This window comes from Jaculus jaculus, chromosome 3 (genome assembly GCF_020740685.1).
Source record: "Jaculus jaculus isolate mJacJac1 chromosome 3, mJacJac1.mat.Y.cur, whole genome shotgun sequence".
NCBI classification, from domain to species: Eukaryota; Metazoa; Chordata; class Mammalia; order Rodentia; family Dipodidae; genus Jaculus; species Jaculus jaculus.
In genome coordinates, this window is record NC_059104.1 from 97,267,753 (window position 1) to 97,294,938 (window position 27,186).

Consider the following 27,186-nt stretch of genomic DNA (forward strand, 5'->3'; position numbering starts at 1 on the left):
GCAAGAGAGTGAATTGCTGGAGCAGGAGCCAAAAGGAAGTTAAGAACCAGGCTGGAGGGATGGCTTAGCAGTTAAGGCGTTTGCCTGCAAAGCCAAAGGACCCAGGTTCGATTCCCTAGGATCCACATTAGCCAGATGCACAAGGGGGTGCATATGTCTGGAGTTCATTTGCAGTAGCTACAGGCCCTGGCACACCAATTCTCTTTCTCTTTCTCTCTCTCTCTCCTACTTTCTCTGCCAAATAAATAAAATACTAAAAAAAATAAAATAAAAAAACACAAGAAGCTAGCCTGGCTACAAAGCAGCTCTTTCCCCTGGCGACATTTGCTGAATCTGGGGGCAGTGGCTGAGACCCTGAGCAGCAGTAGGGGGATGGGAGAGGGAGGTCCGCGTGTGCTGGGTCCTGTAAGTCTGTCAGGTGAATCCCTCTCACTTTGATAGACCTTAAGGACAGACAACACTTTTACTCCAAGAAGAAATATGGACCGAAAGCACACAGCTCTGCCTTGACTTCTCTCAGTCCTGTAAAGTGTTCTGAAGTGACCCCAGAGTGCTAGCGTCCAGACTGCCACTCCCGTCATCTCCTCTAGAAGGTGATGCCATCTGAGGCCTCAGATTGCTTGCACAATTTGGCAAACATATGTGTGGCATACAATAAAAGCTATTGGAACAACATGAGCAAAAGCCATCAAAAAAAAAAAAAAAAAAAAGAAGCAGATAATTTCCAAACCTAAATTATCAAGCATGGACTTTATGATAATTATATCTGACAAGATTAAAAAATCATAAAGAGTAGCCAGGTGTGGTGATGCACACCTTTAATCCCAGTACTTGGGAGGCAGAGGTAGGAGGATCATCATGAGTTCAAGGCCACCCTGAGACTACATAGTGAAAGAAAGCACAAAAAGACAAATGACCAGGTCAGCCTGGACTAAAGTGAAACTCTACCTTGAAAAAATAAAATAAAATAAAAACCTTATAGGGCTGGAGGGGTGGCTCAGCAGTTAAGGCATTTGCCTGCAAAGCCAAAGGACCCAGGCTCGATTCCCCAGGACCCACACTAGCCAGATGCACAATGGAGTGCATGCATCCACAATGGGGCACACACATCTGGAACTCATTTGCAATAGCTGGAGGCCCTGGTGTACCCATTCTTTCTCTCTCTCTCTCTCTCTCTCTCTCTCTCTCTCTCTCTCTCTCTCTCCCTCTTTCTCTGTCAAACAAATAAATAATATTTTTTAAATTACAAAGAAATTATCAAATGGAAAATAGTTCATAAATACTAGTACCTGAGTTAAGGAGTCAATGGCAGGGCTAGAGCGATGGCTTAGTGGTTAAGGCACTTACCTGCAAAGCCAAAGGACCTAGGTTCGATTCCCCAGGACCCATGTAAGTAAGATGCACAAGATGGCACATTCTCTCTCTCTCTCTCTCTCCCCTTCTCCCTCTGTCTGTCTCTCTCTCAAATAAATAAATAAAAATAATTTTTTTAAAAAAAAGAAGTGAATGGCTATAAAAATACATAAGACACAGCTAAAGAGATAACTTGTGAGGTGGGAGATAATACAGAAAAAATACACAAAGAAAGCACAGAAAGACAAATGACCAGAAATGAAAAAAGAAAGAGAGCAAGTATGACACATAGAAAAATGATCCCTTAAACTTTACTTGGGAATCAAGTTAAAATCCAGATTCTGGGCTGGAGAGATGGCTTAGTGGTTAAAGCATTTGCCTGCAAAGCCAAAGGATCCCAGTTCGATTCTCCAGGACCCACATAAACCAGATGTACAAGGGGGTGCATGAGTCTGTAGTTCATTTGCAGTGGCTGGAAGCCCTGGCATGCCCATTCTCTCTCTCTCTCTCTCAAATAAATAAATAAATAAAATATATTTTTTAAAAAATCCAGATTCTGCTGGGCATGGTGGCACATACCTTTAATCCCAGCATTTGGGAGGCAGAGGTAGGAGGATCGCCATGAGTTCAAGGCCACCCTGAGACTACATAGTGAATTCCAGATCAGCCTGGACTAGAGTGAGACCCTACCTTGAAAAACAAAACGAAACAAAAATCCAGATTTTGAGTCAGTAGACCTAGGGTAGAACCTGAGAATTGAACATGTTTCCAGCTGATGAACCATTCTAAGGATAAAGAACATAGAAGGGACACAGACAAGAAATATCCCAAAGATAAGGAGGAAGATAAAGTTATGAAAAGATTATGAAACTTATGAGAGATATCAACCAAAAATTCAAGAATTTCTTACTCTATAGATGGTCAATTAAATAAATTTACATATAAGCACATTAGAATAAAGCAAAGAGAAATAGATTTTAAAAAGAAAAAAATAAAGCAATGAGAAGGACTAAATTATAAGACTGTCAGCTCACTTGTCAGAAATGATGAAGCCAGAAAACAAGACAATAGAGTATTGGAAAATATATAAGGAAATAGTTATCAATCTATGATGCTTTGCATAGCGAGACAATGCTTTGAGATTAAGATAAAATAAAGACATGCCCAAACAAACAAAAACTGAAGAAATTTATCACCAACCCACCTGCCCTAGAGAAATATGAAAAGGTTTTATTCTTTTGCTAGAAGGAAATGGACCCAGATGGAGGCTCAGTGATGCAGCAAGAAAAGCAAAACAATTAAGTGGTGAACATATGGGTCAATCCAAATTAATATTGACTTATAAAATGGCCATAATGATGATGTATATGCAGAATTAAAATTCCCAACACTGACATAGGAAGTATGAGAGAGTATGTGAGCATTCTAAGGTTTTTGCATGGTCTGAGAAGAAATTGCCAACTGATACTAGACTTGGGTAAACTGAAGATCATTTTGTGGCTTGGTATGATTTCAAGCCCAGCACTTGGGAGCCTGAAGCAGAAGGATCATGAGTTTGAGGTTAGCCTGTGTTACACAGAGAGAGCCTATCCAAAGAAGATAGATTCATGTTGTAATCTGCTTGAATAGCCATGAAAAATAATGTAAGACTATATAATAGTTAAGCTAACAAGGGAAAAAGTTCAATTTTGAAAGACTTAGTTCAAAAGAAGGTGCAAAAGGAAAAGAAAGAAAAGAGAAACAAAAAATGGCACAACTAGGAAGTATTTAGTGTGATGATAAACTTCAACCCAAATATATAAGTATTATTATAAATATTTATTAATAACATTAATAACTAATTTAATTTAATAATAAATATTAAAGACAAGTTTCTCCAATTAAATGATAAAGATGGTTGTCAGACTGGCTGATGGCCCCAAACCCAAGTATTCACTGGCCACAGAAGACAACTAAAACATAAAGGTGGAGCAAGATTCAGCATAAAAGGACAAAACAAACAAACAAACAACTAAAGAGCATGCTATGCAACCTGTCTAAAACTGGAATATTGATATCAGACATAGTATAGCTTAAGGCAAAAGGCATTGTCATATAAAGGACATCTTGTGGTCAGACTCCATTTACAGGCAGATAAACATTTCTAAATTTGTATACCCTAAAAATATAACTTCAAAATATATTAAAATAGCACACACCTGTAATCTTAGCACCTTGGAGGCAGAGGCAGGAGGATTGCAGTTCGAGGGCACATACCAAAACCCCATCTCAAAAAGCAGTTTAGGGCTTGAGAGATGGCTTAGCAGTTAAGGCGTTTGCCTGCAAAGCCAAAGGACACAAGTTCAACTCTCCAGGACCCACATTAGCCAGATGCACAAGGGGGCATATGCGTCTGGAGTTCATTTGCAATGGCTAGAGGCCCTGACGTGCCCATTCTCTATCTGCCTCTTTCTCTCTCTCTCTCTCTCTGTCTCTTTCTCTCTCTCATAAATAAATGAAAAAATAAAAAAAATTTTTTTTTTTTCAAAGTAGGGTCTCACTCTGGCTCAGGCTGACCTGGAATTCACTATGTAGTCTCAGGGTGGCCTTGAACTCTCAGAGATCCTCCTACCTCTACCTCCCGAGTGCTGGGATTAAAGGCGTGCGCCACCACGCCCGGCTTAATAAAAAATTTTTTTAAAAAAGCAGTTTAGGGGCTGGAGAGATGGCTCAGTAGTTGAGGCACTTGACTGCGAAACCATGTTCCACTCTTCAGATCCCATGTAAGCCAGGCACACAAAGGTGAGGCAAGTGCAAGGTTGCACATGCCCACTAGGTGGCACAAGCATCTGGAGTTCAATGGCAGCAGCTGAGGCCCTGGTGTGCCAATTCTCTCTCTCTCTAAAAAACAAATTTAAAAAATTTAAAAGCAGTTTAGCTTGGTGATAAAGATAGATAGATAGATAGATAGATAGATAGATAGATAGATAGATAGACAGACAGACAAACAGACAGACAGTAGACAGACAGACAGACAGAGAGATGACAAAAACTAGAAGGGAAAATAAACAAATGCAGTGGTGGATTTAACACACATCTCTCAACAACAGGAGAAAGAGTGACAAGGTAGATAAGGTTGCACGTGGTTCACTTGCCCCCGAGATCATCCATAGACCCCTGTGACTTGTCCCTGCAGAACCCCCTGACACGGGTAAAAGGGTCTGCAGCAGGGAGCGAGGGTGGAGCCAGGGAAGCCTGTAATCTCCAAGCTCAGGCCAGGGGCTGAATGCTGTCGCATCATTTGATGTGGTCTCAACTTGCTGACCAGTGTCAAGGGAGAAGAAACCACTGCGGCACGCAAGCGGAGCACTGGCAGGACAGATCCAAAAACAACGACCTCCCCACCTACTGCACCCACAGCAGCGGGCGCCACGCTGGGTGCTTTGTTTTACTTAACACTAATTCTCGCCACCGCCCTTTAGTGTCGTTGCTATCTGTCATGTGGATGGGGTACCTGGGGCTCAGAGACGTAAGGTAAATTGAATGGGATACAATCACTGCTCTCAAAAGATCACAAAAGCTCCCAGGAGGGAAGACAAGAGCACACCAATACAATGAAGAGGCAGAGGTGGGATGTGTGGCTGACAGCAGAAACTTGCTGGGCTTCCGGCCACACTGGAAAGGCTCAGAGATGTGGGAGGGTTTCCCTGGTCCACGAGAACAGAGCCATCTAGGATAGATTTCCTGGTCCACTTCCAAGGTAGACTTTCCTTCTTGAAAACAGGGACAGCCTCATCAGCACACAGCGTGAATACTCTTTAGGTCCATGACAGGAAGTAGTTTGCAGTCCTGGCACTGAGGAACTCACAGGTCCAAAAGAGCAAAATGGGGCTGGAGAGATGGCTTAGTGGTTAAGCACTTGCCTGTGAAGGCTAAGGACCCTGGTTCGAGGTTCGATTCCCCAGGACCCACGTTAGCCAGATGCACGGGAGGTGGGGGTGACATGCATCTGGAGTTCGTTTGCAGTGGTTAAAGACCCTGGCGCACCCATTCCCCCCCCCCCCCCGCCTCTTTCTTTCTCTGTCTGTCACTCTCAAATAAATGAAAAAAGTAAATAAAAAAATTCAAAAGAGCAAAATGATCAGTCAGTTTCAGCAAAGGGGAGTCCTAATTACAGGCCTGTGGTCAGTGAGGGCCCCCGATGTGAAGACTAAACTCAGAGGAAGCAAAATAAACTCCTCATTGTTTCTCTCTGGATTCCCCTGTCTTTGGTTCTGGCCAAACAGCTTTGAAGCTGGCTACTCCAAGAGCTTCCATTTCAGAAACTTACAGCCCCACATAATCACCCTTCCCTCCTGTATGCATGCCATGCTGGGCCCTCCCACCTGAACCCAGAGCTCCAAGATGCCCCCTCCAAAAGCACACCCAGGTTCATCTGCCTCACACCTCCCTCCATCCCTGTTCCCCATGCCTGTGCTCCTCCTTCTAGACTGACCAACCCTTCTCCTTGCTCAGTTCCAGGTCCTCCGGCTGGCATCAAAGCTGTCCCTTCATCAGCTAGCAGTGTGGTCGTGTCTTGGCTACCCCCCACCAAGCCCAATGGAGTGATCCGCAAGTACACCATCTTCTGCTCCAGCCCTGGGTCTGGCCAGCCGGTAAGTGGCGGTCAGAAGAATCAAATGGTGAGGGGACAGGAAAGCACATCCTGCCAACTTTCAGCCAAACCTTAGGGCTGTTTGGATCTGTATTTTCTCTCTGTAAGTCATAGATAAGAATGGGCGCAGGGCGCCCCACAACGCAGAAGTCCTACCATTGCCCATCATAGGCCAGCTCTCTGCTATAGAGGCTTCAAGATTTTCACAGTCTTGGAAGCCCTTTCAGTCCGGTGGGTCATGACCAAGCAGGCTGAGCAAAAGAGACGGGCTCTGCTGATTCCAGTCACTCCCAGCAGACCCTGGGACTGATGACAGAACCAGCTGACCCATGGCCTCTGAGCCTGGAGGTGCTGCTGGAGTTCTGTCTCAGGTGACCGCCTCAGTGGGAGCCAGCCAAGGGAAAGATGGGCGAGAGAGACAATAGAGGGGTCCGGGCATCTCTGATCTGGCTCTTGAGCTCCAGCATGGAGATGGAGTTTGGGAGTCTGTAGTGCTTGATCCCACCCTGGGAGCATAGGGACCACTAGGCAGAGGGACAGCACAGGGGGTTAGTCCTGGACCTACCATTGGGAGTGCAGGGGTCCCCACAGAAAGGGAAGGAAGGATGGGAGTAGGCACTATGCCACATGCACCCATATCCCATAATATACATCTTTCCCTCCACCTCTTTTGTGATCTTCAGCCATTTGGCCATGAAGGCCAGCTAAGTGACTCTGCTCCAAGGGAAAGAGCAGGCACACACACCTGCCCTCAGCAACATACAGTCTAAGGACAGGGGACAGGGCAGGTACCTGCACTGAACCACTTCAGGAGGGTGCGGGCTTGGAAGCAGAGCACCAGAATAACACGAAGGCCATTAGGGAGATCAGCTCAGGGTTGGGCAGGGGCAGGAAGAGGTAGCCAGCTTCTCCATCAGCAGCTCACCGTAGAACTGTAACTGGGTGCTAGGGGTCCTTGAACCCCAAGCCCTAGGTCTTTTTAACACAGAATTGAATAAAATAAGACTGAGAAGGATAATTATTAAGTTATTATATTTATTTAGGGAAGTACAGAACCAAGGAAGGGCGCCCACATGATTTGCCTGAAAAAAAAAAAAAAAAAAAAAAAACATGGAAAGGACAGAAAACAAAGTTCAAAGAACTCCTGCCTTGTGGAGAAAGAGCCCATGTGGAAAGCAAAGGCCTGGCCTGGGCCACGCTGAGGGGACTGACCAGCAGCTAGAGGTTCCCAAGTGGTCAGGCGGCTCAGAGAGCTTGCTCTCTCCTTACAAACGTATTTATAGCCTTATGCGCGTAGGCTCTTCCTTCCAGTTCAGGTGAGCCAGAGAGGCAGCTGACTTGTGAGGACTAGGTCCTGTCTCAGGAAGAAGCCAGCCATGACACCAAATTCTAGGGTTTAAGCTTGACCAACCATAATGTTAGGATTCGATTAGAGACCTCTCTCCCAGGAGAGGACCAGGTTGTTTGAGGAAAAACAGATTGAGGGAAGAGATAAGATGTCACATCTCCAGCACGTGCAGACTGCAAAGGATAGGACCAAAGACATTCCCGCTTTTTTTGTTTTGTTTTTTTGTTTTGTTTTTAACTCTGAAGGGCCCAGTCACACTAAGTGCCTACACCTTCTCAGAGCCAAGATCTGTCTGAGCTGTGGGCCAGGGGTACTGCCTGAAATGACTCACTAACTGTCATCATTTCCTTCCACATTCCACTTCCATGTGGCTTTCTGAACTAGCCTCCGGGGCAGATGCCTCGCCTGTGAGGCAGAGGGCAGCCCACCAATTTGGACCACTCCCCACTGTCCTCATGGCCTCTGCCATATTCAACAAGCTCAGGCGGAAGCACCAGAGCCCAGGACGGGATGAGACAGCACTTCTAAAGACGGTCACACCACTCACACCAGGGTACCCACCCTGACTCTTGGTCTTGATATAGATGGGGTCCTGTCTTTGTCTGGCTCTGTTTACTCAACATTGCTTTGAACCTGTGAATTTCACCCACATTGTTGTGGGTGGCTACAGGTCATTCTCACCTCTATATCATTTTCAATTAGGACTGTGTTTGAACTCCTGTCTAATCCTACATTGTGCTGTCCAACGCTATCCTGGATGGAAGCTTGGAGCTATTTACCTAGCTGGGAGCAATCTTGTCTGTAACTCTTGGAGCTCCTGAGCAGGTGCCTCTGTAGAGCGGGTACACAAGGGAGGAGTCACAGGGACATGGTGACCACGGACGCCAGCTGAGAACCCCCTGGATTTGCTGATACTTGTGACAAACAGACGCCCTTGTGAAGGGGCTGATTTGGGTTGCTGTGCGTCTGCGCAGACCTTTGGCATTGACCACTCAGTTTTCAGCCTTGCCTTCTGCTCCTCTCTTCCCTTACACACACACGCACATGCACACACACACACACACACACACACGCATGCATGCACACATGCACACATGCGCGCGTGCACCTCTTCCAATTCAAAACCGTTCACCATCCTTTTCATGCCTCCATGCCTTTTCCCCACTGTGGGCCATGCTTCTGCTAGCCGTTGTAGCTATCTCCCACAACACATCCCTGGGGCCCCAGGAGCAAGAGGTGGCTTTTCATCTCTGAGTCCCTCGCTGCAGAGCACTGTGTCAGGAGCCTCAGAGTCATGGATACAAGCGTATCGAATGAACAGCAGCAGTTGACCCACTGTGAAGTCCTAGACATGGAGTGTGCTCCCTTTCAGAGTGACAGGGACAGGTAGCCGGTCTCCAGCTCAGGTATTGCAGTCATTTCCTCCTCTGATAATGAAGTCTTTCAAAGGGATCAGTCTCTGGTAATCTTCTCATTAGCTCAGGCTTTAGAAGCCTCCTGTTGACCAGCTGGGGAGCCTGACTAAGGCCCAAAACAGAGCTCTTGGATCCCATTTCCCCTTGCTGCCGCTGGAGACTCTAGAACTGTGTTAGTCAGCTTTCTGTTACTGTAACAAATGCCTGAGACAATAGACTTAAAAAGAAAAAAGGTTTATTTTGTCTCACAGCTTGGGAGGTTCCAATCATGGTCCGTTGGGCACATTGCCTTCTTGCCTATAGTGAGGCTACATCACAGCAGAGAGCGTACAGTACAGCAAAAAGCGCTTCATGATGGCTGGAGGCAAAGGGTGACAGCCAGATTGGGTTGCATAGCAAGACTGTCTCAAAAAGAGAGCATCAGGGGCTGGAGAGATGGCTTAGCGGTTAAGCGCTTGCCTGTGAAGCCTAAGGACCCCGGTTCGAGGCTCAGTTCCCCAGGTCCCACGTTAGCCAGATGCACAATGGGGCACACGCATCTAGAGTTCGTTTGCAGAGGCTGGAAGCCCTGGCGCGCCCATTCTCTCTCTCTCCCTCTATCTGTCTTTCTCTCTGTGTCTGTCGCTCTCAAATAAATAAATAAAAAATTAAAAAAAAAAAAAAGAGAGCATCAGGAAGGGGCCAGGATTCCAATACCCCCTTCGATGACTCTACTTCCTCCCAGTGAGTCCCACCTACAAAAGAGTCTGCAACCTTCCACTAGCACCGTGGGCTGGCCACCAAGTCACCAATGCGGGGGCCTTTGGGGAACATTCAAGATCCAAACTATAGCAGGGACCCTTGCTGTCGCCTTTTTGTGTAGTGAGCATGGAAGGACCTTCTCTCTCTAGGGGACATTTCCCACAGCACGGTGGTGTCACCCAAGGTCTACATGATATGATGACAACTTCAGTTCAGCTATATGGAGGGGGAGAGCTGAGAGTGAGGGGGGAGGAGTAGGGCTGAGTTCAGTGACGGACCCAGGAACCCAACCATGTGTGTGACATTAACTCTTTGTACAATACGTTTCATGTCCCAAGCAACTGTATTAGGACTCATTTATAAGAGGCAGCTGTGGACGGGGTGCTAGAGGTGAGGGGTGCTCACGTACAGTGGCAGGGTGGAACCGTGATGTGCGTGTGGGCTGAGAGGCAGATGCCGATGAGACTGAGTGTGCTGGCACACACTGGTGGAGGCGTGTGAACATGTGTGCGTGGAATCCTCAGAATAGAAATGTGCAAGGCATTGGCTCCTATTGAATGACTGGGGGCGGCCAGAGCTACACTGAATCCAGGTCAAAGCTTCGACACATGGGTTGTGTTTCTCTTGTTGTAAAAATAATGTAATTTTATTATAGACAGCTCTGTGACGCACAGAAAAGAATAAAGAAAACAAAAATTACTTGTAATCTCACTTCCTGAAGATAAACACTGATAACATTTTTTTCTGCTCTCCCCACACACACACACTGACTGTACTCACGCTTATTTTACTATTATTTATTATTATTATTATTTGCTTTGTTTTGTTTTCAGAGGGAGGATCTCACTCACTCTAGCCCAAGCTGACCTGGAATTCACTATGTAGTCTCAGGATGGCCTCAAACTCATAGCAGTCCTCCTACCTTTGCCTCTTGAGAGCTGGGATTAAAGGCAAGCATCACCATGCCTGACTCTGATAACATTTTGGTATATGACTTCTGGTTTTTTGTTTTGTTTTGCTTTTTTTTTTTTTTTTAACACACAGCCTCATGTCTGGCCAGCCTAGATAGATAACATTGAACTCCTGATCCTTCTGCCTCCACCCTCCAAGTTCTAGGACTGTTGGTATTGGTGTATGCCACACCCAGCCTAGCTTTCTAGTCTTTCATCTGCATATATATTAGGGGGTGGGAAAAAATTAAAATTTGGGGCTGGAGAGATGGCTTAACATTTTAGACGCTTGTCTGCAAAGCCAAAGGACCCAGGTTTGATTCCCCAGGCCGCATGTAAGCCAAATGCACAAGGTGGCACGTGTGTCTAGAGTTTGTTTGCAGCAGCTGGAGGCCCTAGGGTGCCCATTCTCTCTCTCTTATTCTCTCTCTCCCTCCCTCCCTCCCTCCTTCCTTCCCTCCTTTCCTCCTTTTTTCTCTTTCTCAAATAAATAAAAATAAAATTTTTAAAAGAATTAAAATTTGCATAATATTATGTAATCTTCTCTTTTCAAATAGTTGATATAGGTAGGCACTCTCCTATGAATCTGCTTCGTTCCTGTAATTTATATAGGCACTTTCCTGTACTATCACATATTCTTTTTATTTTTATTTATTTGATAGAGAAAGAGGGAGAGAGAGAAAGAGAGAGAGAGAGAGATTGGGTGCGCCAGGGCCTCCAGCCACTACAGATGAACTCCAGACATACGCATCCCCTTGTGTATATAGCTAAAGTGGGTCCTGGGGAATCAAACCTGGGTCCTTTGGCTTTGCAGGCAAACACCTTAACTGCTAAGCCATCCCTCCAGCCCTATCACATATTCTTTTAAGTAATGATCTTGCATGGTCATTTATATATAACCTATTTAACTGGGATATATCTAAACGTCTTCCATATTTCACCATCATAAATAATACTGCCATGAACATTCTTCACAAGTCTTTCTATTCATATTTTCTTAAATTTCTAAGGAATTCCCAGGTCATAGAATGGATATGCTTTTTTATTTTTTCATTTGATTTTATTTATTTACTTGAAAGAGAAAGGGGCAGATATATAGAGAAAGAATAGACATGCCAGGGCCTCTAGCTACTGCAAACAAACTCCAAATCCATGTGCCACCTTGTGCATCTGGCTTATGTGGGTACTGGGGAATCAAACCTGGGTCCTTAAGGCTTTGTCTTAACCACTGAACCATCTCTACAGCCCAGAATGGATATTCTTAAGACTCTGCATACACATTTATAATTGCCTTTTAAGAAGTTTACATCATGAAGCCGGGTGTAGTGGCACACACCTTTAATCCCAGCACTCAGGAGGCAGAGGTAGGAGGATTGCTGTGAGTTCGAGGCCACCCTGAGACTACATAGTGAATTCCAGGTCAGTCTGAGCTAGAGTGAGACCCTACCTTGAAAAACCAAAAACAAAGTTTACACCATGAGAGCTGGGAAGAGAGTTCAGTAGGTAAAGTTTACACCATGAGGGTTGGGAGATGGCTCAATAGATAAAATGCTTGCCATGCAAGCATGAAGACCTGAGCTTAGATCCCCAGAACTCACATAAAATATCAGGGATGGTGGCGGACACCTGTAATTTTTGTGCTGAGAAGGCAGAGGCAGAAGAGTTCCTGGGGCTTGCTGACAAATGGATGAGAGTCCTTGTCTCAAAAAATACAGCGGGGGGGGGGGGGCGGAGAGATGGCTTAGCGGTTAAGCGCTTGCCTGTGAAGCCTAAGGACCCCGGTTCGAGGCTCGGTTCCCCCGGTCCCACATTAGCCAGATGCACAAGGGGGTGCACGCGTCTGGAGTTTGTTTGCAGAAGCTGGAAGCCCTGGCGCTCCCATTCTCTCTCTCTCCCTCTATCTGTCTTTCTCTCTGTGTCTGTCACTCTCAAATAAATAAATAAATAAAAATACAACGGGGGCTGGAAAGATTGCTCAATGGTTAAAGGTATTTGCTTGCAAAGCCTGATGGCTAGGGTGCAACTCCCCAGTACCTACATAAACCGGATGAACAAAGTGGCGTGGGCATCTTGAGTTCTTTGCATGTCAGAAGGCCCTGGGATGCCTATTCTCTCTCTCCCTCTCTCTCCTCAAAATAAATGAATATGGGGGCTGGGGAGATGGCCTAGGGGTTAAGCACTTGCCTGTGAAGCCTAAGGACCCCAGTTTGAGTCTTGACTCCTCAGTACCCACATAAGCCAGATACACAAGGTGGCACATGCATTTGGAGTTCAATTGCAGTGGCTGGAAGTCCTGGTGCACCCATTCTCTCTCTCTCTCTCTCTCTCTCTTTCTCTCTCTCCCCCCCCCCCTTTCTCTGCCTGTTGCTCTCAAATAAATAAATAAAAATAAAAACAATGCCGGGCGTGGTGGCGCACGCCTTTAATCCCAGCACTCAGGAGGCAGAGGTAGGAGGATCACCGTGAGTTCAAGGCCACCCTGAGATGACAGAGTGAATTCCAGGTCAGCCTGGACCAGAGTGAGACCCTACCTCGAAAAACCAAAAAAATAAAAAATAAAAAAAAATGAATGAATATTTTAAAATACAGTGGAAAGAGACTGAGGAGAACACCACATGCATATGCACATGCATGCACACACATGTACACATATGTACCTATGCACATACAAACACACACACACACAGTTTTTACCAGTTTACGCTTCCCTTAGCATGACAGCCCTATGGTGTGGCATGAAGCACCATCACCCTTGCATTTATGGTGATGTCAGACTTGCTCTGAGTTTTGTCTTCTTTCCAATTTTTGCCAGCTGGATTTTCATTTTTAAGTTTTATTATTTTAAGCTATCTTTGACTACTAGTTTGGTTGGCTACTCTATGTATTCATTGCTTATGGTTTTCTTCTTTGGATCATTATCAGTTCACATCCTTTTATTTTATTTATTTGATGTCTCTATTTATTTACTTATTTTATTTTTTGGTTTTTCAAGGTAGAGTCTTGCTGTAGCCCAGGCTGACCTGGATTTTACTGTGTAATCTCTTGGTGGCCTCGAACTCACAGCAATCCTCCCACCTCTGCCTCCCAAGTGCTGGGATGAAAAGTGTGTGCCACCATGCCCGGCTTATTTTATTTATTTGAGAGAGAGGCAGATAGAATGAGCATACCAGGGCCTCTAGCCCCTGCAAACAAACTCTAGATGCATGTGCCAATTTGTACATCTGGCTTTATGTGGGTATTGGGAATTGAACCTAGGTCATCAGGTTTTGCAAGCAAGTGCCTTTAACCACTGAGCCATCTCCCAGGCCATATTGCTGATATCTTCAGGGAAAAGAAAAACTCGTTCTCTAGACAAGCACAGATGTACGCTCAGGTACATGCTGACACAAAGCAAGTCCATGCAACATTTTTCCATGCATGCATGCATGTGTGCATACATACACTCACATGAGTACACATGCATGTGTGGACACACATCTCTACCCCCACTGAATAGATGCCTGGGAAATAACATGTCCAGTTTGTAAGAGTCTTTCACACCCCTTGCCTCGGGGTGCCCCGGAGTCACAAGCCAGGGAAAGTAGAGCTACTTGGTTTCTAGTTTGCACGAGAGAGACCTGAGGCCCCAGAGGGACATGGGCCCCTGGGTCAGATGCCTGGCAAGAAAGCAGGCAAGTATTGGTGTCACCACAGTACCCTAAATGTTATCTGTAGTCATGATACACCAAGCAAGCTGTATACACCAGACCCCAGATGCTGTGGCTTAAAAGGGCTTCCAGCCCCCAGGGTTCGAGACAGGCTGTCCACCTAGCCCCAGCATGCCTTGCATTTACAGCTGGGCCTCCCCAGAGGAGGGAGCTCTGGGTGCATTGTGGGTGTCACCTGTGCCTTCCCCATCACATTTCCCTGCAAGTAGCCTGTAGCCCTGAAAAGGGGTGTTTCTCTTATTATAAGCCACTGGGGCCCCTCAGTCCTCCCATGGGGCATGGAGAATGTCCTTCTATGATGGCTGTCCCTCAGCATGCGCATGCATGTCCATGTGCAGGTGAGCATGTGTGCAAGATCCCATGACTGCAGAGATAACTAATTACTGGTTCCCTCTAGCCTCAGGGGCCCCCATCTGTTCCAGGGACTGCTCCTTCGCCTTGGATTCCTGCCCCATCTCAAGGGGTCCTGATTCTGCCCTCTCCTCCTTTTCCTATGGCTGACCAAAAATAATAATAATAATAATAATATAATAAAATAAAATAAAAGTCAGCCCCATCCGGGTGTAACAGGGAAGAGGCTGACAGGAGGCCTGCAAACTAGTGCTTATCAAAAGCTCCTTCTCAAATTCATTTCAATATCTGAGCCTCTGGTTTCCAAGGCAACATAATCTTTTCATCAAAGCAACTGGTAAAACCACTGGGATCTGATATTGTTTTGTTGGCAACTTGTCAAAACTGTCATTTGGTTCAAAAAAATTTATAGATTTATATAACCTACAAATATATACGGTGATCCATACCACTAATAATCATTAATAAAGTGCTGCCCGGTAAAGCTTTCTCCACTCCCTCTTTTCCGCTTCCTGAGGAGGAGAGAGCATAATTAGGCATCAGGGCTGGGAGGCAACCAAGCCAGGGACAGGCTGGGGGCTAGCTAAAACGTTAACAAGGCAAAAGCAGTCACTTAGCTTCTTCCAGAACCTCTTTCCTTCCTTGGTGCTTTCCTGGAACTCTCTGCCCCTGACTCTTCTTTCTCAGAACGACCCTATCACTCACCCACGGTATCCAACTCCCTGGTCTGCAGCCAGAGCTTCCAGAGCCTAGGTCACTCAGGTAAACTGAGGCTGGCGTAGCAACACCTCAGGACTGGCCTATCACCTCCCCCTCAGGGCCAAGCCCAGTGCGACCTCTGAACTGGGAAAAAGCACTCTGGACACAGCCTTGCCTCCTGCTTGTGCCAGCACGCTCTTCTTGGTGCAGGGCAGAAGAGCAAGGCAGGTTAGAAGTGGGTGACCTGGCTTGTTTCACAGCTTCACCTCTGCCCTGCAGGCTCCCAGCGAGTATGAGACGAGTCCCGAACAGCTCTTCTACCGGATCGCCCACCTAAACCGCGGACAGCAGTACCTGCTGTGGGTGGCTGCAGTCACCTCTGCAGGCCGGGGTAACAGCAGTGAGAAGGTCACCATCGAACCTGCTGGCAAGGGTGAGAAAGTTGGGGCTGAGCAGATAGAAGCTTCCTTCCAGAATTCTGGTTCTTCCGAAATAGAGGGTCTCTCCTCTCCCCTGCCCGCCCCTCACCTCCCAGGAGTACCTGTGACCTGGCTGTGAGGATCCGGCCACTTGCCTCCTTCCTGCATCCATCCTCCAAGACTGGGCCTCTGCTGCCCCCTGACTCTGAGAAAATCACACAACAGCCTGCTGCCAGCCCACACCAGCACGGTGCCCCTCAGTTCCCAGTGCACATCCTCCTCCGGCTTTATAGAGGGAGTTCTCTCAGCACCACCCCCATCCAAAGATGACCCTTGATCTGGGTGGTGAGCTCCCGGAGTCCGGAGAGGGGCTGCTCTGGGTCAGGACGGCATAGCTATTGCCGCCGAGCTGCTGAGACTCCAGAGAGCACCCTGGGCTGTAACCAGACATGGTGGGCAGAGGGTTCCCTCTGCTGATGTCCCTTCATCTGTCAAGTGGCTCTGAGCTGGAATAGGACTTTCTGAGGGCAGGCCCCACCCATCCCTGGCCCAGACATGCCCTCAGGTCTTCAGAGCTTGATGACATGGCCACACAGGGGAGCTGCTGGCTGCTCTCTGTCCCAACCCCGGGGACATAAATTGGTCATAATGAGTTTCAGGTCCTCCTCGCTTCTCAGGCCCCCTTGGCCCCTTACTCCTGCCCTGCCTGGACCCAGCCCCACTTCCAGAGCTGGCCTGAGTCTCTCTTCCTGCCACAAGCGGAGAGTCAGCAAGCTGCCACCTACCACTATTCCCATTTGTTCCCACCCACCATTAGCATGCTCTTTCAGCCCTCTGTCCAGATGAGCAAACTGAGACCAAAGCGGCCAGGCCCACTGAGACCCTTGAGCAGTGCCGGGCTATCTCCTCTAGCTCTAAGTCAGGGCGCCCTCCACACAGTGGTCTCAGCATCTCCGCCTCCTCCCCTTCTTCTCCCCAGGGTGCCACCAACCCCTTCTCCAGAATTGACATTCTTCAGGAGGAAAGGGGCCCAGAGCCTGCCATCTCCCTAGGACAGTCAGCCCTGTCCCCGAGGCAGCGATCTGGGCATCTGAGTTCTTGGTAGAAACCTAGGCCCTGCCCCTGTGAGCATTAAATACAACATGTTCCTTCATGTGCACAGTTACCCTGCATGGAAGGACAGACAAGCCCTGCTGTCCCTCTACCCAACGTATACAAATTTGTACACACGCACATACTCATACATACATGCGCATGGCTTCTCCTGCCCAACCTGGCCTCCTCCAGTGTCCCTTCTGTCTGAGAGGACACCATCACCTCTTAGATGGCCCCCAATCTCCTCTCCTGTGCCATCATCACCTGCAGGCAGCACACTGGCCCCATCTTGTCACAGCCTATGTCTGTAAGGACCACCTCCACCTAAATACCCAAGAGAGGGTCCAAAATCTCCCTTGACTTGCATGATAAATCTAGGGAGCCTTGGGAAAAGGGGTCAGGGGAGTGTGAAGGATAGAAGTAGGCAGCCTCATGCTCTTGTCCCTATAGCCCCGGCAAAGATCATCTCATTTGGAGGCACTGTGACCACACCCTGGATGAAAGATGTCCGGCTGCCTTGCAATTCAGTGGGAGATCCGGCCCCTGCTGTGAAGTGGACCAAAGACAGGTACGTGGCAGGATCCTAGAAGACTGGTGTGACCCTTAAGAGGAAAGCTACCCTGATCAGTCAGTCACCATCCAGTCCTAGAGAAGCCCTGCAAGGCACTGGTCACAGCAAGTTGCCCTCCCTCCCCACTGTCAGGAACCAAGGATATCCTTCTCTGAGTGAATGAAGAGGCCAGGGCTACTAGAAACCCTCAAGAATGTAGAATAAAAGGCCAGGTGTGGTGGCGCACGCCTTTAATCCTAGTACTTGGGAGGCAGAGGTAGGAGAACTGCCATGAGTTCAAGGCCACCCTGAGAATACAGAGTGAATTCCAGGTCAGCCTGGGCTAGAATGAGACCCTACCTCAAAAAAAAAAAACACCTCAGGTCCCCTGAAGCCCTCCTTTTGCCACCCTCTTATGTGCCCCCGCACCGGAGGGAGGGTCCCAGGACAAGGAATTGCATGCCATACCCACCCTGCCCCCTCACCTGACAGTGAGGACTCGGCCATCCCTGTGTCCCTGGACGGGCACCGGCTCATCCACACCAACGGCACACTGCTGCTGCGTGCCGTGAAGGCCGAGGACTCGGGCTACTACACCTGCACGGCCACCAACACCGGTGGCTTTGACACCATCATCGTCAACCTTCTGGTGCAAGGTGAGACCGTGCAAGACGGGCGGCGCGAATGAGGACAGGGACAGGAAACCCATGGCGTGAAACAGATGAGTGGCAGAAGCGGCCTGCTCCAGGCTGGGAGGGGTCAGGCTCTGCTGGAGCAGAAATGGGACGGGCAGAGGAGACAGGCGGGATGAGGGCACGGAAGAGCCATGCCTTCCCTGTGCCCCCCTCCATACCTCTTATGTTTTTTGTTTATGTTTTTGTTTATGTTTTTTGGCACTGATGGCTGGTGACTTTCCCCTCACAGTTCCCCCAGACCAGCCCCGCCTCACTGTCTCCAAAACGTCCGCATCCTCCATCACCCTGACCTGGATTCCGGGGGACAATGGGGGCAGCTCCATTCGAGGTGAGCAGGGGTCTGAATCAGGAAGGGATTTTGGAGGTCCCAGGGCAGGGGAAGGGCTTCCCATGTGTTCCTATCATCCCCAGGAAAGACGCAGAATTTGAACCAGAAGATATTTAAGTGCACAGAAAAGTCACCCATCATCCCCTTGGCACTAAAACATGGTTTCCTGTCTGGGCCTCAGTTTCCCAATCTGTCAAAACGGACAAATGGCCGGGCGTGGTGGCGCACGCCTTTAATCCCAGCACTCGGGAGGCAGAGGTAGGAGGATCACTGTGAGTTCGAGGCCACCCTGAGATTACATGGTGAATTCCAGGTCAGCCTGGGCTAGAGCGAGACCCTACCTCAAAAAAAAAAAAAAGACAAATGTAGGAAATCAGTGCCCCTCAAAGTTGAGTGTGCGTGTGTGAGAGACAGGGGCTCAGGGGGTAAATAGAGAGGGCAGACTCTTCAGGGTTATTGTAAACAGTTTGTGGTTCTGTGGGCTGGGGTGAAGCTGAGTCAGCATTTTCAACAAATTCCTTGACACAGAGACTGCAGATCAGGGATCCACGGTTGGGGACCCAAGGCCTAAAGGGCTCCCTCTTCAGTGTCTCAACTCTGGCTCTGCTGAACTTGACCACCAGAGCTGATGAGAGAGAGCAGCAGATTTACCCTGTACCTCAAGGCTCTCTAGCTTTGCATCTAATTTGCATATGCCCCTCCCCTTGGCGGCTGCCTGGAATCCCTCCCCCAAAGGAACCCACTGGGGAGTCCAGGCTGGGCTTCTGCGGCCTTGGCCTGCTCTCTTGTGCCCATCTGAGGTGGGCCCTCCCACAGGCTTCGTGCTGCAGTATTCTGTGGACAACAGCGAGGAATGGAAGGACGTGTTCATCAGCTCCAGCGAGCGCTCCTTCAAGCTGGACAGCCTCAAGTGTGGCACATGGTACAAGGTGAAGCTGGCAGCCAAAAACAGCGTGGGCTCTGGGCGCATCAGCGAGATCATTGAGGCCAAGACCCATGGGCGAGGTGAGGCCATATTGGGGTGGCGGTGAAGAGCAGGGCCCAGGAGGGAGGTGTAGGGGGTAGAGGGGCAGAGGGCGGGGGGCGGGGAGGGAGTATGGCTGGCCTGGAGAAAGAAGGACCCTGGTGCATAAGATGCCATGGCGAGGGGACAGCCTTGTCCCTGTTACTAGAGCATTCTGATGCTAGAATCAACATCACCAGGCAAAGCTACTAACTGAGCTACATCCGTAGTCCAGTTAGTAGAACGCTTGCACCGCATGTTCCCTCAGCACTGCGTAAATGAGGTGCCATGGTACATCCCTATGCTCCCAGCCCTTAGAGGTGGAGAAGGAAGGATCAGAAATCTAAAGTTATCCTCAGCTACATAGCATGTTTGAAGCCAGCTTGGGATACATGAGGCTCGACTTCAAAAAACTGATCCTAGCCAGGTGTGGTGGCACACGCCTTTAATCCCAGCACTCTGAGGCAGAGGTAGGAGGATCGCCATGGGTTTGAGGCCACCCTGAGACTACATAGTGAATTCCAGGTCAGCCTGGACTAGAGTGAGACCCTACCTTGAAAAAAAAACTGATCCTGCTACCCTGCCAGAGAAGACAGTGTCACTCTTTCCTCACCCTACCCCTCGTCCTTCACTGCTGAGGCCTCTCCGGAGCCTTCCATTCTCTTACCTCTTCACTCCCTGGTGGCCCTCATTCACACCTGTACCAGCCACGGATCCCCTGGACACAGCGCATTCCCAGCTGCCTCGGGGAAACTTTTTCCAGCTGTACAAACACTCCCTTCTTCCTTGGGATTGCTAAACCCTCTCTCTCTCTCTCTCTCTCTCTCTCTCTCTCTCTCTGTCCTCCCTGCCTTCCATCCAGAGCCCTCCTTCAGCAAAGACCAACACCTCTTCACCCACATCAACTCCACACACGCTCGACTTAACCTGCAGGGCTGGAATAACGGGGGCTGCCCCATCACAGCCATCACGCTGGAGTACCGCCCCAAGGGAACCTGGGCCTGGCAGGGTCTGCGCGCCAACAGCTCCACCGAAGTGTTTCTCACTGAACTGCGGGAGGCCACGTGGTACGAGCTGCGCATGAAGGCTTGCAACAGCGCTGGCTGTGGCAACGAGACCGCCCAGTTTGCCACCCTGGACTACGATGGCAGTGAGTCAGGAGGACAAGGGTGGGAAGGGGAGGGATGGACAGCCCTGAGGCACTCAAAACATAGAAACAGGCAGGAATAACAGCCAGGACAAAAGCCTGACAGGCAGACAGAGCAGGCAGTAGACTGGTAGCAGACAGGTAAACAGGTGGATCCACTAGGGTCCAGTCCAGACAGGCAGGCAGGCAACAGTCAGAAACACTAAAGATGGGGAGTCCTGGGTACAGTTCTCGCTCCCCGTTACTTCAGGGACATGGAGAGGAAGAAGGAAGTGGTGGTGAGGATGAGGTCTCATCCACTTGAGAACTCTGCTAGCGTTGTGTATTGGCCAGGATGGGTATGGGATGGCCAGGATAGCTTGTGCTGCAGCAGCAGGCAGCGTTTATACCTGGGGGCCTAACCCACTGAATATTCTTTTTTAAAAAAATTTATTTTTACTTATTTATTTGAGAGCGACAGACAGAGAAAAAGAGGCAGATAGAGAGAGAATGGGCACGCCATGGCCTCCAGCCACTGCAAATGAACTCCAGACACATGCGCCCCCTTGTGCATCTGGCTAACGTGGGTCTTGGGGAATCGAGCCTCGAACCTGGGTCCTCAGGCTTGACAGGCAAGCACTTAACCGCTAAGCCAGCTTTCCAGCCCCCAGCGAAGACCCTTGCTCCTATTAAGTCCTGTCGAGAGTTGGTTGGCTACCACCTTTTAGTGTTTTAGCCACCCCACCTCAAGAATCAAATCTTCAAAGTCCACTCAAAAAAGGGGGGGTCTGGGGCTGGAGAGATGGCTTAGCAGTTAAGCGCTCGCCTGTGAAACCTAAGGACCCTGGTTCAAGGCTCGGTTCCCCAGGTCCCACGTTAGCCAGATGCACAAGGGGGCGCATGCATCTGGAGTTCATTTGCAGTGGCTGGAAGCCCTGGCAAGCCTTTTCTCTCTCTCTCTCTCTCTCTCTCTCTCTCTCTCTCTCTCTCTCTCCCTCCCTCCCTCCCTCCCTCCCTCCCTCCCTCCCTCCCTCCCTCCCTCTTTCTCTGTCACTCTCAAATAAATAAATAATAAACAAAAATATTTTTAAAAGGGGGGGTCTGGAGTGATGGCTTGGCAGTTAAGACACTTGTCTGTGAAGCCTAAGGACCCATGTTCTACTCTCCCGACACAAGTTAACTAGACACTCAAAAGGTGAGGCAAGCTCAAGGTTGCATATGCCCACTAGGTGGCGCAAGCATCTGGGATTTGATTGCAGTGGCTGATTGCAGGGCAGAGGCCCTGTGCTAATTCTCTCTCCCTGTCTGCCTGCCTCTCTCTCTCCCTCTAAAATTAAAAAAAATATAATTGCCGGGCGTGGTGGCGCACGCCTTTAATCCCAGCACTTGGGAGGCAGAGGTAGGAGGATTGCCATGAGTTCAAGGTCACCCTGAGATGACAGAGTTAATTCCAGGTCAGCCTGGACCAGAGTGAGACCCTACCTCGAAAAACCAAAAAATAAATAAATAAATAAATAAATATATATATATATATATATAATTGACCAGGAGCTGGCCCTCATCTCTCCTTTTCACACTCTTGTTCAGTCTAGCCATGGGGCCTCTAACTAACTTCAAGGAAGTCTGGGAGATGTAGACAAGAACATGGACATCATATGTGGTGAGCACCGAACCGGTGTCTACCACACAGGGATACCTCACGCATGCATGTGCACACACACGTACAGTATGTTAAAGCAACGGGAGGCTGCATGCTTAGGGGCTGAGTGTCATGCGCTTCATGATGTCAAGCTTTGTGCTTCAGAAATGAAGAAAAGCAGTATTAGGAAATGAGGCTGGGCGTGGTGGCGCACGCCCTCGGGCGGTGGAGGTAGGACAATTGCTGTGAGTTCGAGGCCATTCTGAGACTATATAGTGAATTTCAGGGTAGTCTGGCTAGAGTGAGACCCTACCTCAAAAAAAAAAAAAAAAAAAAAGGAAGGAAATGGGCCCCAGCAAGGAAGCCTTCATGAAGACGACTCTTCAGCAAAGCTGGGAAAACAGACGAGCTCATTGGGGCTTTGGCAGAGGGTGATACAAGCTTAACGTTACCTCCCTGCAGACACATAGACACTGTGGACATGGCCTGTGGCAAGGATGGCAGGTTCGGAGTGCGGGGAAGGGATCACGTCACAGGACCTCTGCTGTGACGTCTCCCTGCTGTTTCTGCTCTGTTCCTTCCACCCCCAGCTACATGTAGGAGTGCAAGCCCGTCAAACCCACCCTCTAGGATTCAACGCCCAACACCAGGAGGCATAATTCTAAAATAGTCTCCAGACGTCAGTACAGTATATAGCACTGTAGAGTGTTCGTGGCTGTCCTAACTGGGACCAGAATCTGGGGAAGCAGAAGGTCAGAGCTCTGGGCCAGGAGGTGGAGGTCAGGGGCCAAAGGCAGCAGCAGCAGTCAGCCATCTTTCCCACCCAGCATGTGACTTACGCGGGACTCCTGACTCTCTGCCTCCATTTAGGCACGATCCCACCCATCAAGTCTGCTCAAGGTGAAGGGGATGACGTCAAGAAGCTGTTCACCATTGGCTGTCCAGTCATCCTGGCCACACTGGGGGTGGCCCTCCTCTTCATCATCCGCAAGAAGAGGAAGGAGAAGCGGTTGAAGAGACTGCGAGGTGGGGGAGCGCCCTCGGGGCTTTCCGGGGGGAGGGTGCTCAGCCCCAGCCACACTGGCTGCCCTTCAGTGGACCTCAGCACCATCCGGGCAAGATACAGTGCTTAAGGCCCTTCAAAGGAAGAGCTGCCACTCAAACCTTCTGAAGTCTCCTTCATTATTTGCTGCCGTCTATACTGTGCCCTCAGGACTTTGTGCCTGCACCAGCCAGGCCATATTAGTTGTTAAGATATAAATAGTTCCGTATTGCTTGGTAAATACATCTCTCCAGGACCCCATTCAGTTCCAACCAGGAAGTTTCCATGTCATGTCATGTGTGAATTTTTTTTAATATTTTTTATTTTTTTAAATTTATTTGAGAGAGAGAGAGAAAATGGGAGTGGTGCCAGGGCCTATAGCCGCTGCAAATGAATTCAAGATGCATGCACCACCTTGTTCATCTGGCTTACATAGGTCTTGGAGAATTGAACCTGGATCCTTTGGCTTTGCAGACAAGCATCTTAACTGCTAAGCCATCTTTCCAGCCCATGAAATATTTTTGCATCATCCCCTTTTTCAATCCCTAATACCACAGTCCAGCATGAATGAGTCTCATGAACCATGATATTCCTGGGACCTAATAAGTATCCAAGACCTATTAGTTGCTTCATAAATGCTTAGTCACTCATTGAAGAAACATTTATTGAATCTGTTGCATATAGATATATAGATATGCATGTAGATATTGCCAGACATTAAAGATGCAAAGATGAATGAAGAAGGAACAGGACTCTGTAAGAACTCATTTTCTCAGAGTTCACAGTCTGGTGCCAGGAGACAATAGTAACATAGAAAAGGGAATGGCTAATGTTCCTTCGGATATTCAGGAATTGAGTGGATGGATGAATGGATGGTTCAATGAGTGGCTGGATAAAATAATTGAATTAGTGAGTGCTTAAAGAGATGGATGGATGATTAAGCAGACTGTTGGATAGATGGATATATAGATGCAAGGATGGATAGATGAATGGTTTAATGAAAAACTGAATAAAGAGATGGTTAGATCAATAGGTTTATGGTCTGATGTATATTTTGACTGAAAATAGGTGACAGTATTGGTGGATAATAATATATGATTGGATTGAAAGAATAGCTGAAATGATGGAAAAATCAGAGAAATTGTTGGATGGATGGATGGACTGTTACATGGTGGTATGGATGGCTGGACGGAATATGTAAATGGAAGAATGGCTGGATAGAGGTTGAATGCATGATCGGATGATTAAATACCTAGGTGGGTGGGCGGATGGACAATAGATGAAGGCTTTGGTAGAGATGGACGGCTGGGTACATGGTTAGAGAGATGGCTGGTTGGCCGCATGGCTGAATAGATGGATAGACAGTTGGATGATTGGATACATCTTGACAGATCATTCTCAGCTACCAAACACTAATAGATTATGTAGGCCCTTTGACTCTCCTCTATAAGTATCTCATCAAATTCAAGGCCCTTGTGGGATAGAGCATGGACTCTCAAATCCACCCGTGGACTTTTTGGGTACAGATGCTCTAGAGGAGGAGATGAAGCCTCTTGGTTAGTGTGAGAGTTCAGTCCCCTAAGGCTTCTCACTGATCACCTCCACCTCATCCTCTACACTCTCCTCTCCTAAGAGATAACTGAGGGTCCTTCACGGCACTCTGGCTTCTTGTTCAAGTAGAGCTAACTCCTGAAGTAGGCAGAACACTTACTGTGCCCCTTCTCCTTTGTGAGAGAGCCGTATACTAGATGAAAACTACAGAAAGGAAGACCGGAGCCAACTCCCCAGTTAAGAACAATAAAACCTAGTCAGGTTGTAGGCTTTTTGTAGGTCCTTACGTTTCGCCCTCTGCTTCTTAGGAAACGATTCCCAATTTAGAAAATTCTCCCAACTTGTTCTCCGTGCCTCTTCCAGTTTTCCTGCTCAAACTCCACACTCACTTGCATGCTCACCCACACATCTCTCTCTCTGTTATTTTGCAGATGCAAAGAGTTTGGCAGAAATGTTGATAAGGTCAGTGTCATATAACTGCGGCCCCGTTTCCTCCCCACCTCCTCCTCCTCTGCAGGGGACTTAGGAGCCCCCTTCTGTGATCCTGAAGTAGCAAAGAAGCTCGTGGCAGCTCTCCATCCCACAGAGCCCCCCCCCCAATCTCCTCTGGCTACTGTGACCCCCACCTCCTTTCCTTCTCCTCCAGCAAGAACAACCGAAGCTTTGACACCCCTGTGAAAGGGCCACCACAGGGCCCACGGCTCCACATTGATATCCCCAGGGTCCAGCTGCTCATCGAGGACAAAGAGGGCATCAAGCAGTTGGGTGAGTTGACAGGGGTCACCTCCACCAGCTCTCCATCCTGTTCTCCATGCACTTACCCAGGCCACACCCCACAGGCACAAGCAACTGCAAGCCCACAGCTATGCCCAGGGGTCTAGCAGCAGCCCTCCATGCAACAATCCTTGAAACTCACCACAGTTTCTCCTGAGGGAATTTCCTCCTCCAATGGAGAGAGTTGCTGGCCTTTCTGTAGCCCAACACTGGGTAAAGAAAAAGAGAAACTTGGGGAGGACTCCTGGTGATTGTCTTTCTTCTTCTAGGAGACGACAAGGCCACCATCCCAGTGGCAGATGCTGAGTTCAGCCAAGCTGTCAACCCACAGAGCTTCTGTACCGGTGTCTCTTTGCACCACCCAGCCCTCATCCAGAGCACAGGACCCCTCATCGACATGTCGGACATCCGGCCAGGAACTAGTATGCATTATCCCCACAGAAATAGCATTCTTCTCACGCAGGAGAACTATTAACTCAGCTTGAGACAGGGATGTCTTAAAAAGAGAGGAAAAGATCTGGGCATGGTGGCTCATGCTTTTAATCCCAGCGCTCAAGAGGCAGAGGTAGGAGGATCACTGGGAGTTCAAGCCCAACCTAAGACTACATAGTGAATTCCAAGCTGGGCGCGGTGGCGCATGCCTTTAATCCCAGCACTCGGGAGGCAGAGGTAGGAGAATCACTGTGAGTTTGAGGCCACCCTGACACTACAGAGTGAATTCCAGGTCAGTCTGGGATAGAGTGATACCCTACCTTGGAAAATCAAAAAAAAGGGGGGGGGCTGGAGGAATGGCTTAGTGGTTAAAGCACTTGCCTGCAAAGCCAAAGGACCCAGGTTCGATTCCCCAGGACCCACGTTAGCCAGATGCACAAGGGGGCGCACACATCGAGAGTTTGTTTGCAGAGGCTGGAGGCCCTGGCGTGCCCATTCTCTCTCTCTCCCTCATTCTCTGTCAAATAAATAAATTTTATTTTTTAAAAAAGAGGGAGGGCAGGAAGGAGGATGGTTGTGAGGGAGGGAAAAAGGAAGGAGTAGAATGGAATAAGATGAAAAACTAGGAAAAGTTCTGGAATTAGAACCTTGATTGCATATGTGCTAGCTATGGGTATATTGCTAACCTTGTCTCTCTGGACCTCAATTTCCTTATTTAGAAATTTTGAGCAAGGGTTAGGTCACCTTGCTCTCCAAGGGTCTTCTGTCTCAAACACTGTGACTCTGAACCCAAGAGTGGAGTACATCCAAGGCTGCAAGGAATGGACAGTCAGGAGGTGGCAGAACAGGGCACCCATTCTTCCCCACGTGGAAGGAAAAGTTGGGGTGGGTGGGGAAGGCTAGGATGCCACCCATTGCCCCCACACCTGTCAGTCTCCTCCTCTGGGGCTAGCCATACAGTCTGGAAAGGCCAAATGGCCAGCATTCCCAAGAGAGCAACTGTGACTGCTTCTGCCTCCACCCTGGCTCCCCAATGCCCAGCCCAAGGGCCCTGAGTTGGAAGGTGCTATCTCTTGTTTCCTTCTGTGCAGACCCAGTGTCCAGGAAGAATGTGAAATCAGCTCACAGCACCCGGAACCGGTACTCAAGCCAGTGGACCCTGACCAAATGCCAGGCCTCCACCCCTGCCCGCACCCTCACCTCTGACTGGCGCACTGTGGGCTCCCAGCATGGTGTCACTGTTACAGAGAGTGACAGCTACAGTGCTAGTCTCTCCCAGGACACAGGTATGCCTGGAGCCCTGCCTGTATCCCTCTTCAGGCACCCCCTCATGCA

At 48.7% G+C, this 27,186-nt stretch overlaps 1 protein-coding gene across 1 annotated transcript in view; it reads left to right on the top strand.

Moving 5' to 3' along the window:
- Dscaml1 (DS cell adhesion molecule like 1) overlaps positions 1–27,186 on the top strand; it is a 379,187-nt gene that overhangs the window by 348,184 nt on the left and 3,817 nt on the right. Inside the window, exons 20-31 of the mRNA XM_004667408.3 lie at positions 5,848–5,987; positions 15,477–15,630; positions 17,162–17,279; positions 17,754–17,917; positions 18,186–18,284; positions 19,101–19,289; positions 20,150–20,437; positions 22,923–23,078; positions 25,077–25,107; positions 25,292–25,410; positions 25,689–25,841; positions 26,943–27,137. Coding sequence (XP_004667465.2) covers positions 5,848–5,987; positions 15,477–15,630; positions 17,162–17,279; positions 17,754–17,917; positions 18,186–18,284; positions 19,101–19,289; positions 20,150–20,437; positions 22,923–23,078; positions 25,077–25,107; positions 25,292–25,410; positions 25,689–25,841; positions 26,943–27,137 — 1,806 coding nt within the window. The remainder of the gene's footprint in view (positions 1–5,847; positions 5,988–15,476; positions 15,631–17,161; positions 17,280–17,753; positions 17,918–18,185; positions 18,285–19,100; positions 19,290–20,149; positions 20,438–22,922; positions 23,079–25,076; positions 25,108–25,291; positions 25,411–25,688; positions 25,842–26,942; positions 27,138–27,186) is intronic.